Here is a 14,209-nt window from a genome sequence, read left to right as displayed (position 1 = left end):
CCTGCTTCCCCAGCATCTGCTGCCCAGCCACTTGCCTCCACTTCCTCCCCCCCCCCCCCCCCAGTGCTGTCTTCTCAGCATTCACTCCCCCACCATTCATCTTTCTTCCTCAACATCCATTCTTGACCTGCCACTTTCCCCCATTCCCAGCACATGTTCCCACCCTCTTCCCTCCCAGAATCCAGTCCGGCAGCCGAGCAGTGGACACCTCCAGAAGCAGCTCACCACTCAGAGGGAAATGCTCAAAGGTTACTGTGCTTGCAACATTTCATTTAGACCAGTTTTTGACAGTCTACATGAAATGTTGTTGTGCTTTACCATGCCTGCAATCAGTGACCGAAAGTCTCTTGCTAGTGAGCTCACTAGTATTAAAAGTGAGCACATTAGCGACTCCATGCAATGCACAGAGAAACAGTGCATGGAAAACCTCTGCCCTAATGACTAAAATCTACCAATGGCTCCAGAACTGGAGGTGCTTTACAGGCGTCTCTGCCCAAAATTTCTGCTGGATGCTCAATGCTCCCAGCTAAGGGTCGCAAGGCCAACAGTGTAGTAAATTTAAAACAAATAGGGGAAAATTTTTCTTCACCCAGCGCATTATTAAACTCTGGAATTCATTGCCGGAGAACGTAGTGAAGGCGGTTAGCTTGGTAGAGTTTAAAAAGGGGTTGGACGGTTTCCTAAAGGACAAGTCCATAGACTTTAGTCCATAGACTAAATGGATTAGGGAAAAATCCACAATTTCAGGAATAACTTGTATAAAATGTTTGTATGTTTGGGTAGCTTGCCAGGTGCCCTTGACCTGGACTGGCCGCTGTCAGGGACAGGATGCTGGGCTCGATGGACCTTTGGTCTTTTCCCAGTATGGCATTACTTATGTACTTATAACAGTACTCTGAACACTCTCATTGATTGCAGAAGTACAGGGCAGAGAGGGTCAACATCATTTGCAATTTTATGGGCAGCTCCATAGAACTATTAAGCATATGTGGAACCCCCCCTCCCCGTTCTCGTGGCCATGCGCCAGGAACGTTCCAACCCCTTTTACCAACCAATGCTGAACACCAACAGCGTGCATATAATTTACATGCTGTTAGTGTTGAGTATCGGTCACTATTTGTTTCTCATTGTGAGAGCCAGTAGCACAGCTAGGTGGGGCGCCAGGGGAGCAACCATGCCCCCAAATGGACTTTGGTTGGCACCGGCGCCGACTTTTTAGGTGCTCCGTCGCAGTGCACATATGTGTCTCTTCACTCCCACTGGCTATGCTTCTGATGAGAACCAGTATTTTCTGGCACTGTAGGGAACAGCACCAGAGGTCTGTCCATCTTTCCCACCTCCCTCTCCCAGTTTCTTGTGTGCCAGCAACATGAGCAACTTCTAAACTTGTGGTCTGACGCTTCCTACCTACTGATTTGGTGAGTTGCTACATGACAGACTCATTGCAGTCCTCCGTCACACCAAGCTCTGTAAACCGCAGTCTAATGTGCAGCAGTTTCCGGAAGAATGTGTGCTCCTCAGAAGAAACAGTGCCTTGAGGTTCTTCAGGAGATTTTGACCTTGTTCCATGGTCACATACGTTCACAAATATAGTATGGCTGTGAACTATATGTGCGTAAGACTGGAAGGTATTTGGTTTCTCCAGTTGAGCCAACCCACACTGCCACTAAGGAAAACTGGATCCAACATAAATTATTTTACCCAACTTAAATTTCCTTCTAGTGGCTGTTTCAGCAACTTTGTAAAACAGCAACCAGTGAACAGTGCCTGAACTGTTATTTCTTTACAGCCACGAAAGTGCACAACATTGAGGGCCTGGCAAGAAATGCAAAGAGCCACATAGTTGCACGTCATCGATAAAGAGTACTACAGATTCCTTTCCTTCAAAGCTAAATGCAATATCGGCAAGCCTAGATCAATAAGCTCATTGATCATACTATATAAATAATATTACATCAGCTACAATATATGACAGAAGTAATTTGAATTCAATTGCTAATCAGAAACACATATGCTTAAGGTTAAAACGTGAACACGTTATAGATGCACCATTAAATACACGTATCCTAGATTTGTAAGTAGACCTGACTGGTAGAGGCCTTGGGTCATTGGATTGATGAAAGGGGCCCCAAGGCAGTGGAGTGACAGCACAAGCACTAGAATGTACGTATTTGCTTCTCATTCATTTTAGAATGGAATCCAGTCTCTACATTAAGCTTCGTTTGGTTGTTTCATTCTCATGAGAACTACGTGGCTTCTTTTCTTTCTTTTGTAGAGTCCACATACTATTAATGTACATAAAAGCGCAATGCAGCATAATGCTATCACAGCAATGACCACGCCACTCTGAAGGCTGTTTAATCCCCAGAGTCCTCTTTTTCTGCCATCTTCAGGAGAAGGTAAACTGCTTGATTTCGTTATGAACGTACTTTCGGTCTCTTCTGTAGTTGTTCTGGAAAGCACTAGTGGTGAGGTTTCATCCGTTGGGTTGTCAGAAGATAATGAATAGGAAGTGGTGCTATCTGGTGTTTCCAGCTCCTCAGACACTGCTGGATCGGCGTCAATGGTTGTAGCAGCAGTACCAAGAGATGATGGGTCATCATGTAATTCTAAAATGGGTCGACCCCTTAACAGTGGTGGGTCAGAGCACACTACTTGACTGCTGTTCCCTAGTTTAAGGTGATTTAGAAGAATCCATTTCTTGAGAGAACGGATCCCGGCATCACATCTCCATTGGTTGTCATATAATTTAACCTCGTTCAGATGTTCCAGAGATTCAAAGAAGCCTGGTGGAAGCTTCCCTAATGAATTATTTTGCAGCTGTATATTCTTCAGACCACTTAGCTTTCTGAAAAGTCTTCTAGGAAGAGACTTCAGCTTATTGTTGTGAAGTGAGATGTTCTGTAGTTTGGGCAAATTATTGAAAACCTCTTCCTCCAAGTTAGTGAGAGCATTGGTGTGAAGTGACAGTTCCAGGAGTTCACTCAATCCATTGAAAGCATTGGAAGAGATTGAATTTATCTTGTTCCTGGACAAACTAAGCAATTGTAATTGGGTTAAATTACTGAATACATTATTTGGAATGGTCACAAGTTGGTTGTCATATAACCACAGTTCTTTCAGTTTCTGCATTGGTCCAAAAACGCCTACAGTAATCTTTGCAAATGCATTTCCAAATAGAGTTAACCTGGAAAGTTCAGGTAAATTAGCAAAGATCCCCCGTGGTAGGGCTGCAATTAGATTGTTGGACAAAAACAATTTCTGTAAATTTTGATTGTTTGAAAACAGCTTAGCTGGTAATCGTCTGACCTGGTTGTGATGTAATCCAAGCTCAGTAAGATCTCCAAGTCTATCAAAGGCACCTTCAGGAATTTCTCTAAGTTTATTTTCATATAGGCGAAGGGCCTGGAGCCTAGTGAGATTTTTGAAAGAGTTGGCAGGTATACTTGTAAGGCTGTTTTTCCCTAGGTTTAACTTGAGAAGGTTATGCATTTGAAAAAAAATTCCCTGAGGAATGAACTTCAGATTATTGCCCCACAGTTGAAGATCTATTAAGTTTTTTAGAGGAGTGAAGAGGGTTGGATGGATCTGAGAAAGCTGATTGTTGGCTACCAGAAGTGTTGTTAATCTCTCAAGATTTTTAAAGAGATCATGGGGTAACTCTTGAAGCCTGTTGTTTGAAAGACTAAGATAACGAAGGTTAACTAAGCTATCAAATGCATCAGAACTGATTTGGGAGAGCTCATTTTTCTCAATTCTTAAAATGACCAACCCAGACAGATTCTGAAAAGGAGAATCAGTCAGCTCTGTTACTCGGGTATTGAAGATCTGCAATGTTTTGGTATATTCAGGAATGAAATTTGTGACCTCGGTAATTGCTGCTCCAGAACAGTCCACTTGAGTCGGTGTAGGACAAGTACATCCATTAGGGCATTCGCCGAAAACCAAGGAAGTAGTAAGAAAACACAAAAGCAGAAATAAGCAGGTCGTCCCCTCCATGATCACTGGGGAAAAAAAAGAAGAAGAAGTATTATTAAGGTCTCAAGAGACATTACAATAGTTAAGAATTTAGCAGTTGTCATTCTATTATTCCAAAACAAAAAATGCAACAGAAAATTATGTCAGAGGAATTAATCATAAAACAGCTGGAAAAGAGATAATACAACCCCCCCCCCCCCCCCCCCCCCCCCCCCCAAATGAGATACAGCTTGTGTGGAACTTCTCTGTCATTGCACTGGTTCATACCAGCTCCATTGTTCTTTTCCCATAAGAACATAAGAGTAGCCCTACTGGGTCAAACCAATGGTCCATCTAGCCCAGTATCCTGTTTTCCAAACAGTGGCCAAGCCAGGTCACAAGTACCTGGCAGAAACCCAGATCATGACAACATTCCATGCAGAACACCATAGATTCCGGAATCCTAAAGAGTAGCAAGATTCCATTCAGAATCTCAAAGAGTATCAACATTCCATACTACAAATCCCAGGGCAAGCAGTTGCTTCTCATGTCTGTCTCAAAACATAAACTCAACAGAAGCAATTTGTGAACCACAAGTCATTTAGGGCTAGATTCTATATATGATTCCTTAAAAATCAGTGCCGAAAAAAAATACGCGTAGGTGTGTTCTATGCACCCAAAGTTCGGTGCACTTTATGGAATACACCTAGGGCCCATCTGCGTGACTAAATCTAGTCATGGCAAGTGTATTCTATAAAAGCGCACATAATTTATAGAAACACTCATGATCCACCCATTCCTCGCCCATGGCCGCACCCCTTGTCGGCAGCGCGCATTAAAATTTACACGCATCACTTTTTAAAATACGCTTAGCAAGTTGTGCATGTAAATTCTAATTAAAGCCAATTAGTGCCATTAATTGCTTGTTAGTTGGCAAGTATCAGCACTGATTGGCTTGTTAAGATAATTAAGTCATGCATACGATACAGAATATGACCTGAATTGCATTGCACAGCTCAAGTTGCTCTATATAGATTCTGAGGGTTAGTGTAGAACTTTAGAAGACCACCCAATATTCTCAGGATACCCAAAACCAATATGCTGATTCTCCTAGAGGGGCATAATCGAACGAAAACGTCTATCTCCATGGGCGTTTATCTCCGAGAACGGGTCCGTGAAGGGGCGGACCGAACCGTATTTTCGAAAAAAATAGACGTCCATGTTTTATTCGACAATTTGTGAGCTGGGCGTTTTTGTTTTTCAGTGATAATGGAAAATGAAAGCGCCCAGCTCAAAAACGAATAAATCCAAGGCATTTGTTCGTGGGAGGGGCCAGGAGTCGTAGTGCACTGGTCCCCCTCACATGCCAGGACACCAACCGGGCACCCTAGGGGGCACTTTTACAAAAACAAAAAAAAAGGTAAAAGAGCTCCCAGGTGCATAGCACCCTTCCCTTGTGTGTTGAGCCCCCCAAATCCCCCTCAAAACCCACCGCCCACAAGTCTACACCATTACTATAGCCCTAAGGGGTGAAGCGGGGCACCTACATGTGGGTACAGTGGGTTTGGGAGGGGTTGGACGACTAAGCATTAAGCAGCACAATTGTAACAGGTAGAGGGGGATGGGCCTGGGTCCACCTGCCTGAAGTCCACTGCACCCCCTAACAACTGCTCCAGGGACCTGCATACTGCTGCCAGGGAGGTGGGTATGACATTTGAGGGTGAAAATAAAAAGTTGTGAAACATCATTTTTTGTGGTGGGCGGGGGTTAGTGACCACTGGGGGAGTCAGGGGAGGTCATCCCCGATTCCCTCTGGTGGTAATCTGGTCATTTAGGGCACTTTTGGGGGCCTTATTCGTGAAAAAACAGGGTCCAGGAAAAGTGCCCTAAATTCTAGCTACAAACGCATACTTTTTTTCCATTATCGGCGAAAGGCGCCCATCTCTGTTCGGGTGATAACCATGCCTCAGTCCCACCTTCACCACGCCTCCAACACGCCCCCGTCAAATTTGTACGCTTCCGCGATGGAGTGCAATTGAAAACGTCTAAGTTCGGCTTTCGATTATACCGCGTTATTTGTTTTTGTGAGATAAACGTCCATCTCCCAATTTAGGTCGGAACTTGGGCGTTTTTCTCGTTCGATTATAAGCAGGCTAGTAACCTAGTAGGATCCTTGCTAGCATCAGATTCAGTGAAAGGATCCCAGCCACTTTCAGAAAGCATCAGATTAACAAGCAATAAAACGTTAAGTGCCATAAAACTTTGTACATTCAGTAGCAAATTGATTTGGATATGTTGCTCAGAGACTCGAGCCTTCTCACCAGTCTGCATCTCATGATTAGATTCAGTCTTTCTTCAATAAAATGGTTATAAGTAATTTACGTTATGTGTCTTGGGCTTTTCATAAATATATCTAGTACCATCAAATTAACACAATCATACCTGGAATCTTCCCTATGTTAGGAAAACGCATTCGCCGTAATGTTCTAGCTCAGACTTTTCAGGTTTGTAAAGGAATAGTGTTTTAGGACTCTTTCCCCCTTTTATAGGGGCAATTCTCAAACTGTCTGCCAGGTACAAAGTCCACAGGCTGAAACCTTGTGCCTCACTTTGAAAGGGAAGGTACTGACACTGGGGGCTGGACATCATAAGCTAAGCATCTAGATACAGCTCATTGAGCCCAAATTGTACAACAGTATCTATGTGCCAAGTTCCCATTACAGAATATTAGCATAAATCAGCATCTATACACCTATATTTAACCATGCTTCCCCCCCCCCCCCCCCCATGTCATGTCAATAGCACAGGTAAATGCAGCACCTTAGCACATAGGTTACGGTACTCTGTAAGTTGGTCCCGCCCACACCCGTCCCTTGCTCCTCCCCTGTGAAAGCTTCCCTTGCATTTATGCACTAAATAAGTTATGCTTCATTTCTAGAATACGCATGCATAGCACTTATGGATATAAGTCTTAGTATTCTATAATGTTACTGCCAGGGCCAGCGTAGGGGATGGGGCAAACAGGGCATCAGCAAAGTATGACCTGATGCTTCCAAGCCACAACTTGAAAGGGCCACACATAGCACCTTTGAGATGGCCTCACCCAGCACCAGTGCACTTTTTCTAGTGAAAAAGGTGCCGGTACTCAAATGCTAGGCCACCCTTCAGGGGTGGGGGTAATCACTGAGGGACCCTCCCCACAATAGCCAGGCCCCCTGCAACCAGTCACAGAACCTATGACAAGGCAGAATTGGTGTGTAGAGCCTGAGCTCTTTCATTAAAACTTGGGGACCATGGGTCGATTTTAGCAGACAACGGAAAAGGTGTCGGTACTCAAATGCGAGGCCATCCTTCAGGGGTGGGGTGATCAATGAGGGACCCACCTCATAATAGCCAGGCCCCCCACAACCAGTCACAGAATCTATGACAAGGCAGAATTGGTGTGTAGAGCCTGAGCTCTTTCATTAAAACTTGGGGACCATGGGTCAATTTTAGCAGCCAATGGAAAAGGTGCCGGTACTCAGTACCCCTCAAAAAAAGCCCTGCCCAGCACAAACCCCCTTCTGAGGTGCCCTTCCCAAATAAGGACCCCCAAAACAAGCCTTCCCTACCTGAATCCTCCATCCTTAATCCTCCTCACTAGGGCCCCCCCCCCCCCCCCCGTCCTCCCCAGGCTTACCTTAACAAATCCCTTGTCCCTAGTGGGTTGTGATAGAGTCACATCCAGGATAGTTGGGTTAAGGCAGTTTCAGTCTGAAATACAAGTCCCAGAAGGCATTGCAGGCAAGGAGCCAGGGTGTGAGATGAAAAACCCGGACTGGACTCCTAGCTGCAATAGGGGAATATATGGGTGTAAGCTGGCAGGATGTGTAGATTGGCTGCCACTAGGGGGAAAGAGAGATAGGAAACCCTGTGTGCAGGAGCTCATCATTAGTCTAATGCTTAACTCAGTTGGCATTGGTGTGGGGGAAGCTAATGGAAGGAGAATGATTGGTTGTGAGAGCAGTAGCCAGGGATTGATTAGGCAAGTGGGAAGGAGTCCCAGAGGAGAGAGATGCAAAGGAGAGAAGCAGTTGCAGGCTGAAAACCCTTGGGTAAGAGAGGTCCCTAAAGTACTGAAGCAGGCTGAAATCCCTGGGGTGTGAGGAAGTCCCAAAAGTATTTGCAGGCTAAAAATCCTTGGGTAAGGGAGGTCCCTAAAGTATTGAATTTACCAGTGAAGTTGATGCAGGGTGAAATCCCTTGGGTATGAGGAGTCCCTAAAGTATTGAACTCTCCTGAAGGTAAACAGAGTAGAAGGTAGAAACTGCTGCTGTGTGATTTAACTGTGATGATGAACTGAAAGAACTGCTTCTATTTGGAATTGAACTACTGTTTATTGTGCACTGGATAAAGAGCCCAGACTGGAGCTGACTGTGAGCCTGTATTGAATCCTGGTATGTGCTGATAGCCTACTGCTTAAAGGGGACTATTTGCCACACACTTTCAGGTGACTTATATGTGCTTAAGATTGAAGGTGAATGCAGCTGTTGGAACTGTGTATCAGGTCTACTAGAAACCTGCATGGAATAAAGTCTTTAAGATTGAAGTTGCGGGTGGACATTTATTCCTTGACTATACCAGGAGCCTGTGGCTGGAGGAGATTGTTCTATCCTTGGCTGCACCTAGCGGCACTTGGCTACAGGGTTCAGGTAGTAGCAATCCCTAGTCACTCCTGCCCTTGCTGGGGGTGTCATCCAAAATAACACATTGTTAACTCCCAATGGTAGTCTCGTGGTACTTGGGAGGGGGGATTCAGGGAGAGGTTGACTTGAAGGGAGCAGGTAGCATCTCGAGGTGCTATACATGGCCCCTTTAAAGTGCAGTTCAGGAGCATTGGGCTATGACTTTGCTGCCCGATATTCCTGGGTCCGTGGCATAATTCTTCTTGTGAGGTTAATCATAATATCACGTTTTCCGAACTGGAACTAGGTTGTAAGCCCTTGGGCCACTGCCGAGGAGCGGTAGTGGCAGGCAAAACCACCCCCAAACTGGAGACAATGCAGAACAGGCACACTTAAACTTCACCTGCGCTTGGCTGCTTTTCACCAGGAGTTGAGCCCCTGGCTGCAGGCGGCCGGCAGGACTTACTGGGCAAGGCAGGACTGAATACCAACAGACTACACACAACAAGTCAGGACTAAAAGCTGCAAACGCAGCCCCTAAACAGAAACACAAACACTGACAAACAAAAGACAGAACTGAAAGCTGCCAGGCAGCCACTAAACAAGAAACACAGAGAACCCAGAACTAGACACAGAAATACAAACAATAGTCAAGACTAGGGCAGTACAAGCTAAGATACACAAAACTAAACTAGCATCAGACAGGGCACTAGAACAAGAAACTAGACTAACCAGAAGTGCAACAAGCACCAACATACCAGGGCCTTAGGCGATGCAAAGGCAAAGCAGAAAGATTTCAGAATGGCTAATAAGCCCAGCAGCAGCTGACGCTCACAGCTGCAGCAATCACCAGGCAACTACAGGAGCTGTGCAGTTTCAAACAACAAGAGCAAGTCTGGCAGTCTAGAAGATCCGGACTGGACTGGGCTGAAATCTGGAATGGGTGACAGTAACCAGACAATCCAATGCTGCCAGCACACAGAGACAGAGACAGAACTAACTCACAAAGAACAGACAGAAGCCAGCTCAGAAGCTGACCACAGGAAATAAGATGAGTCCGAGAGGGGCCACGGCCACAGACGTGACACATAATCAGCGTTATGCATGTACCACGGAAGTGAGAAGCCTGCTGTATTGCAACACTGCAGGTTGGTGACTCCTATGATAAATCAAAATGAGGTAAAAGGAAGCCCAACTCAGCACCTTGATAACTTTCCCCCTTAGGTATTGATTTATTTATTTATTGAGATGTATTAATCACTTTTATGAAGAGATTCGCCCAAGGTAATGTACAGCAAGTACAGCTTGACATAAAATTTACAATTTTGTTAACAAGAAACAGTAGTATAACCAAATTACGGTCAGTGAGGCAAATTTAGAGATGGCAAATAGAATTCCAGTAATAGGACTAATGTGATACAGTATCAAATATATAAACATTTAACAGCAATGGAAAACAATTAACGACAGTGGTGCATATTCAGATACAAGCAGCTCAGGTCACAAGTGTTATGGATGGTTTTTAGTATGTTTTAATATGTTGACAATGTTATTGTTTTAATACGGTTTGTCTGATATTTATATTATGTATGTAAGCTTATGAAGATAGTGCAGAATATAAATGTTGTGAAATAAATCATATAACAGAAATATAAATGTAAACAGAATATGAATAAAGAATGATAGGCAGCACAAAAGAACGTTGATGTTATATAGATACTAGTAACGAAGGCCCGTTTCAAATCGGAATGAAACGGGCGCCAGCAAGGCTCCCCTCCGTCCCTTTGTGTCTCCGTGTGTCGCCGGCCCCCCTGCAGCCTCCGTGCGAGAGCTACAGTGCAGTACAACAGAACTTGAAGCTGAGAATGTGCTCCGCCCTCAACGTCATAACGTTTGACGCGAGGGCGGGGCCCACAGACTGTGATTTTGTGTGGCTTCAGAGCTTCGAACTTACGAACCTGGCTTCAGTGACGTCAGTGCAAATAGAACGTTGAGGGTGAGTTTTATATATATAGATATGATACAATGTCAGCACAATTCAAAATTAAACATCTTAATAGTCCACATATTAGAACATTCAAATGACCAAAACATGATGCTCACTCTGTTGCTTCTTACAACTGCTAGACAGTTCGCACTTGTGATTACATTCTCGGCAATTGGTTCGCTTCACTGCAACGCTATTTGTGTTTCATGTTACTTTATTAACTCAGAATTCATGGACTCCTGATGTAGATTGTAGTTTCAAAAGACAGGGAAAGGGAATGGGACTTGATATATCACCTTTCTGTGGTTTTTGAAACTACATTCAAAGTGGTTTATATAGTATATACAGGTACTTATTTGTACCTGGGGCAATGGAGGGTTAAGTGACTTGCCCAGAGTCACAAGGAGCTGCAGTGGGAATGTAACCCAGTTCCCCAGGATCAAACTCCGCTGCTGCACTAACCACTAGGCTATACCTCCACAACATTCCCTGTAGAATCTCAAATAGTAGCAACATTCCATCTAGAATCTCAAATAGGGAAAGGGAATGGGACTTGACATGCCGCCTTTCTGTGGTTTTTGCAACCTACATTTGAAGTGGTTTACATAGTATATACAGGTACTTATTTGTACCTGGGGCAATGGAGGGTCAAGTGACTTGCCCAGAGTCATAAGGAGCTGCAGTGGGAATCGAACCCAGTTCCCCAGAATCAGAGTCCGCTGCACTAACCACTAGGCTACTCCTCCACTAGCAACATTCTATGTAGAAGCCTGCCCTTGCAGATCAACAATGCGACCGTGCAGGCTTCTGTTTCTGTGAGTCTGATGTCCTGCATATATGTCGTTATGCTCGTATTAGCCCTTTCCTCAAGTCAATTCACTGGCTTCCTATCCGTTTCCGCATACAGTTCAAACTCCTCTTATTGACCTATAAGTGCATTCACTCTGCCGCTCCTCAGTACCTCTCCACTCTCATCTCTCCCTACATTCCTCCCCGGGAACTCCACTCACTGGGTAAATCTCTCTTATCTGCACCCTTCTCCTCCACTGCTAACTCCAGACTCCGTTCCTTTTATCTTGCTGTACCTTATGCCTGGAATAGACTTCCTGAGCCGGTCCATCAAGCTCCATCTCTGGCCGTCTTCAAATCTAAGCTAAAAGCCCACCTTTTTGATGCTGCTTTTAACTCCTAACCCTTATTCACTTGTTCAGAACCCTTATTTTATCATCCTCACTTTAATATTCCCTTATCTCTTGTTTGTCATGTTTGTCTGTCCTAATTAGATTATAAGCTCTGTCGAGCAGGGACTGTCTCTTCATGTTCAAGTGTACAGCGCTGCGTATGTCTAGTAGCGCTATAGAAATGATAAGTAGTAGTAGTCTTTGGGATTCCAGAATCTTTGCTACTCTTTGGGATTCCAGAATCTTGCTATTCTTTGGGATTCTAGAATCTTGCTACTCTTTGGGATTCCGGAATCTTGCTACTCTTTGTCCTTATCCCTTATTTGTCCTATTTATCTGTCCTAATTAGATTGTAAGCTCTGTCGAGCAGGGACTGTCTCTTCATGTTCAAGTGTACAGTGCTGCGTATGTCTAGTAGCACTATAGAAATGATAAGTAGTAGTAGGCTACTCCTCCACAGCTTGTGGCGTCCTAATGTGCTTGAACATTTGAGATTGATCTCTGATTCATCTCAATAAAGGATACATTTCATAAAACAGGTTCTTCTTCTTCATTCTATTGGTCACCTCCAGCGTGTTGCCCATGCAATACAATGAGACATCGTACTAGGCAGCCAAGGGAGCAACTGAGACATGTGGAGGCATAGCAACATAGTAAATGTCGGCAGATAAAGACCTGCAGGTCCATCCTATCTGCCCAACAAGGTGGCCAATCTGCGGCTCTGCACAGGTTCCATTTCTTCATGAAGGAGGCAGATTTTAAGATGGAACATAGAGAGTACAATTCACAAGTCTGGACACGTGGACTTCCCATATTACATTACAAGAGGCTCTGCAAGCATAGAGCCTTTAGTAACATTACAGAAGCCTGCGCGGCCGTGTTGCTGATCTGCAAGGGCAGGCTTCTACATTGAATGTTGCTAATGGAATAGCAACATTCCACGTAGAATCTCAAATAATAGTAACAGAACCTCAAATAGTAGCAACATTCCATGTAGAATCTCAATAGTAGCAACATTCCATCTAGAATCACCAATAGTAGCAACAGAATCTCTAATAGTAGCAACATTCCATGTAGAATCTCAAATAATAGCAACAGAACCTCAAATAGTAGCAACATTCCATGTAGAATCTCAAATAGTACCAACAGGATCTCAAATAGTAGCAACATTCCATCTAGAATCACCAATAGTAGCAACATTCCATGTAGAATCTCAAATAGGGAAAGGGAAATGGGACTTGATATACCACCTTTCTGTGTTTTTTTTCCCCCCCAACTACAATCAAAGCAGTTGCTTATTTGTACCTGGGGCAATGGAGGGTTAAGTGTCTTGTCCAGAGCCATAAGGAGCTGCAGTGGGAATGTAACCCAGTTCCCCAGGATCAAGGTCTGCTGCACTAACCACTAGGCTCTCCATAGACTGCTATTGAGATAGACATGGGAAGCAACTGCTTGCCCTGGGATTTGTAGTATGGAATGTTGCTACTCTGAGATTCTGCATGGAATCTTGTCACTCTTTAGGATTCTAGAATCTTGCTATTCTTTGGGATTCTACATGGAATGTTGCTACTCTGAGATTCTGCATGGAATCTTGTCAGTCTTTAGGATTCCAGAATCTTGCTATTCTTTCGGATTCTACATGGAATGTTGCTACTCTTTGAGATTCTGCATGGAACCTTGTCACTCTTTAGGATTCCAGAATCTTGCTATTTTTGGGAGTTCTACATGGAATGTTGCCACAATTTGGGTTTCTGCCAGGTGCTTGTGATCTGGCTTGGCCACTGTTTGGAAAACAGAATACTGGGCTAGATGAACCACTGGTCTGACCCAATGTAGCTACTCCAGTATAGCTACTCTTATGTTCTTATCTTAGGGGAGTGCAAACAGGACAATTGCCCTGGGCCCCCATGCTACAGGGGACCCCTAAGTCTGCTTAAAGCCGAAGCAGATGCAGCCTGCTGTAGGGCCCTCTCACAAGTTTCTGCAAGGGTCCCAGCATGTTTAACACCAGCTCTGATCTCTCCTGCCTGTGCTGCCTGCAGATTACACTGGTGTTCACAAAAATACTGTTTCCCAGTCTTCCTTTCCCTTTCGGTTGCTTTTAATATCATATTTTCCTTAAACTGTTATTCACCTGTCTTTTCTGCTGATTCCATCCTTTCTGATAATACGGATCTCTCCCGGGACTCATTTGTGCCTAGCTTGTGTGAAATACATTCCCTTTCTCAGGTTACATTAGGCACAAGAACTAAACTTTTTTCAGAACACCCCATGATCTAAAACAGAGGTCCCCACCCCCATTTCAGTCCGGATTTTGGATATCTGCAGTGCATACTCTTGATATAGATTTGCATCAACTGCCTCCATTACTTCCAGATGTACCTCATGCATATTCATTCTGAGTAACTGAAAATCCCACT

At 44.3% G+C, this 14,209-nt stretch overlaps 1 protein-coding gene across 2 annotated transcripts in view; it reads right to left on the bottom strand.

Moving 5' to 3' along the window:
* Positions 1-890: 890 nt before the first annotated feature.
* LOC115478528 (leucine-rich repeat-containing protein 15-like) overlaps positions 891-14,209 on the bottom strand; it is a 44,625-nt gene continuing 31,306 nt past the window's right edge. For both annotated transcript variants that reach the window (XM_030215936.1, XM_030215937.1), the window contains exon 2: positions 891-4,004. In XM_030215936.1, the coding sequence (XP_030071796.1) occupies positions 2,212-3,999 (1,788 nt within the window). In that variant the 5' untranslated portion in view covers positions 4,000-4,004 and the 3' untranslated portion in view covers positions 891-2,211. The remainder of the gene's footprint in view (positions 4,005-14,209) is intronic.

Source organism: Microcaecilia unicolor, chromosome 10, assembly GCF_901765095.1.
Source record: "Microcaecilia unicolor chromosome 10, aMicUni1.1, whole genome shotgun sequence".
In the NCBI taxonomy this organism is placed as follows: Eukaryota; Metazoa; Chordata; class Amphibia; order Gymnophiona; family Siphonopidae; genus Microcaecilia; species Microcaecilia unicolor.
This window is presented reverse-complemented; position numbering and strand designations above follow the sequence as displayed.